This window comes from Empidonax traillii, unplaced genomic scaffold, assembly GCF_003031625.1.
Source record: "Empidonax traillii isolate 1590-97213 ecotype Southwest subspecies unplaced genomic scaffold, ASM303162v1 scaffold5806:size7104, whole genome shotgun sequence".
NCBI classification, from domain to species: Eukaryota; Metazoa; Chordata; class Aves; order Passeriformes; family Tyrannidae; genus Empidonax; species Empidonax traillii.
In genome coordinates, this window is record NW_020960999.1 from 3373 (window position 1) to 7104 (window position 3732).

Sequence of the window (3732 nt, forward strand, 5' to 3'; positions counted from 1 at the left end):
CATAACAATATTTCGCACAGGCTCTTTTCTTCACTCTCGGCTGTGCCCTTTCACTGAGGGAATGGTTTTTTTTGGTGAATTCAGAAGTACTTCTTACCGCATTTTTTATTTTCCAAGTGCAGTTCCTGTCGTATCAAACTGCTTCATTCCTCTGGCATACTTATGGGTATGAAGGTAAAATTCAGTAATTTTAGTGCACACAGCTGAGAAAGAAGTAAAGGGGCCTGCCACCCCCATTCCCAATTTACAGGAGTATTGTCCCGTGAGGCTGGAACAAGATCCAATAATTTCTCAGTGACCAGAGCAGGCTGTGGATCAGATCCCACACGTGCACATCTTTTGAGTCTGCCCAAAATGGAAACTTTTTGTGCCAATCCACATGTTTGGTTTCGTTCCAGGTTCACTGTCTCCATGGAAGTGGTACCAGCCTGGGCCCCAGCCGTGGGTTTCACGCTCCTGCCCCACGCAGGGGGATTTCTAGGAGGCACTATCACCAAAAAGGAAATCCCAACGTGGTATCAAACCCTGCAGAAGCCATCCTGGTGTCCACCCAACTGGGTGTTTGCTCCTGTGTGGGGAACTCTCTATACATCCATGGGGTATGTCTTAAGGCACTTCACCTGATCTGAGAGTTTCTTACTGGACAGTGCAGGACCAGAGAACTCTCACTGTACTCCTGGGGCTCTGTGTTTGTAAAAAAACTGTGTCAAGCTGCCTGTTGGACAGGTAGAAACCTGTCTGGGGAGTTGTGTGTGGGTTTGATGGGACATTTTGTTTGCACAAACATCCACATCAAAAGCAGGAGCTTGAAAAGCTGCCACTAATTTGCTTTCCTCCTTCATTCTGAGGGAGAGAACCTGCCAAGCTGCAGCACTGGGGTTTCTTTTAAGTATGTCCTTCGGTAGTTTCAGGAAAATTAAAACCAAGTAAATGTGAGGGGCAAGGAGGAGAATTAGGAGAGAACTGTTCTAACAGAGCTGAATTAAAAGAAAGCAAAATCAAAACATACATGCCCTCTCAAATAAAACTGCCAGGCTGCTAAGCTAGAAATGCCTGAAACCATACACTGCCTCCTTCTTTAACAAGTTTAAAATACCTGTCAAATGACCAAGGAATCACAAGGCCAAATACCATTCCCACAGGAACCATCAGAGAATTAATAATGCTGGTTTTTGGCAGCGTGACTGTTACTTTTAATATGATGGAGCAAAACTATTTGTAGAGGCAGGCTGCCTCAGGAATTTGGGAAGTTTTGATCCTCCTCCCTGCTCTAGAAGCACTCAAACACCACGTGCTTCGGTGTAAACTGTGCTGAGCTGTGCCTACCAAAACTCAGTATGTTTTTTCCTAGCTCTCAAACACACACTGTTGCTACTCCAATAATAATGTTGGGGCTGTAATATGCCTGGTTTGGCTCACCCCACCCATTTCTCCCAGGCTTTTAAGCATTTCCCAGCTCCCTTCAAGCTGACTGCACAGTTTGAAACCCTGCTCCTGGATTCCTCATCATAAACCTGGGTATCAGGTTAAAAACCCTGGAGGGAAAAAAAAAAATAATCCAAGTTGTCACAGCTCATCCCTTATTTTGGTAACAGCAGAATCAGTATGTCAGAAGGTGGATGGTCTCAGTTCTGTACTGTACAAAAATATTTAGCTCAGTGAAAAAGATCACACTTACTGCCAGGTTTTCCTCCTGTAATCCATCATGCACACACATTCCTTAAATGATCAGGACCTTTCATTCCTTCAGAATTCCTTCGACTTAGGAGACTGTTAAGTTTCTAATGCTTACCCTGCCCCCTCCTCTCTTTTGCTTTTGTTATTCTCTGCAACCAACCTGCCAAAATATCAAAAGTTGCATTGTTCAGTCTCTGTGAAAGTAAGGGCCAAGAAGCAAGTTTGGGTCACTAAGTGGGTTAAACAAACAAACAAACAAAAATCCTTTTTGTATGACCTACAAATGAAAACAAACTCCCTGCAATTACTCCTAGGGATGTTTGTCTGCTCCTGAGGAAACAGTTCCTCCAAGTTGGTGTCCACTGTTGCTCCACTGCCAGGAGAAATACAACTGAGCCCTTTGCTGTCCAGTTCAGTTCACAGTCTGTATCAGTTTCTGATTCTGAAACAATTCAGGATGTTGGCATTTTATCCAAGGGATTCTACTGTAGTTACCTGGAAAGGCTGTGCAGTCATTTGGACTGAAATCTAAGTCAAATGAGCAAAAGAAGCACTCTCAGCTGGTGAACCTTCCCTGTTCTACTCAGGCTTCTCCAGTGCAAAAATAAACCTGTCATTAGCAGAGCTCCCAAATCTTGTCTTTAGCACCTCGTAAGCTCCCTCCAGCGAACTGTTCTTCTCTGGTATTAAAATCTGTTCAAAATCTTTCGGGGAGATCTTTCAGTAACCAGGATCCTGCAGACCAGGAGGGTGCTGGGTGCTCCTTGTCGTTAATTCCCCAGTTCTCCTAAAATCTTAGTTCTCCCCACCTTCGTCCCTTCCTTCCTTCCTTCCAAAAAGTGACTGGAGGGTTCCTCCTGCTCTAATACCATCCTTCCCCATAACTCAACTGTACCTTGGGGTGCCACTCAATTCCTATTTCTCCTACATTCATTTCATCCACTTCAAAAGTTAGTGGGTTGTGATTTTATTCTTTTATGAAATCTTTAAAGCACCGCCTCCCAGTACCAAAATGAAGTTCCTTCACTCTTTGCATCTTAGACTTGCTTCCATCTCAACCTTAACTTTTGAGACTGAAATGCAGGAGGTCATCCAAAAGTGAGAACTCTGGCAGCATTGGGAATTTTTCTCTCTCCATGTTGTTATCCAGAGCAGCTCATCAAACCTATTCTTTCAGTTGCTCTGCCAAGTAGTACCTGTATATTTAATTTTCCCAATTAATCAATTATTTTAATCCATGTCATTTGATCAGGAATGCGTGGTAGCTTCCTAACCAGTGCAGTGAATTCCACCTTCCCTTCTCTCCCTACAGATACAGCTCCTACCTGGTGTGGAAGGAACTGGGAGGCTTCAACGAGAAGTCAGTGGTTCCCCTGGGTCTGTACGCAGGGCAGCTGGCACTGAACTGGGCATGGACCCCAGTGTTTTTCGGAGCTCACAAAATGGGATGGGTGAGTGGAAAACTGAAGTTTCTCAGTCAAAGGCTTCTCCTCCTGTTTGCAAGGTGCTCAGATGAAAGGTTTGTGTCGTAATCATGAGCCTGAGGGCAGACAAAAGGCTTGCAGAGGTTTTCTGAAGTTCTCTTTAATGCCTGCCAGCAGCCACCTGAGAGGATTTACCTCTCTAGAGCATCCTTAAATGTATGGATTTCAAGCAGCTCTTCCTGCCAACCTTTGGTAAGGGCTCCGTGTGACCAGAAAATGCAAACATTTACGCCTTACTACAATTCCTGGGTCTCTCTGGCAAACAGCAGTGATTGGTAAGAAGCTTATTATCACAACACTATTCAGGTAATCAACACCCATTTATAAGAGACTCATTTTCTGCAGTTCTCTGAAGAGAAAGAGCTTGCCTCGAAAATAGAAAAGTAAAATATTTGCCTGGTTCTCTAGACAAACATGAGATGCTGTAACAGGGGAAGACTTTTTAAAGCCCTTTCTTGTACCTGTTGCATCATCTGATGAGTTGAATCGATTCTTAACCCGGCAGAAATCTGTCTTTTCTTTTTGCTGACTAGTTTTCTGGGAAGGAATTAGCCCACAGAGGGACAGAGCC

At 44.2% G+C, this 3732-nt stretch overlaps 1 protein-coding gene across 1 annotated transcript; it reads left to right on the plus strand.

Annotated features, from left to right (window-relative positions):
- Positions 1–363: 363 nt before the first annotated feature.
- Positions 364–3128, plus strand: LOC114073249 (translocator protein-like; the record flags this gene model as incomplete). Its single annotated transcript, XM_027911038.1, has 2 exons — positions 364–599; positions 2990–3128. Coding segments are annotated over exons 1-2 (327 nt in total), but the record flags the coding sequence as incomplete, so codon positions are not given.
- Between the last annotated feature and the right edge of the window lie 604 nt (positions 3129–3732).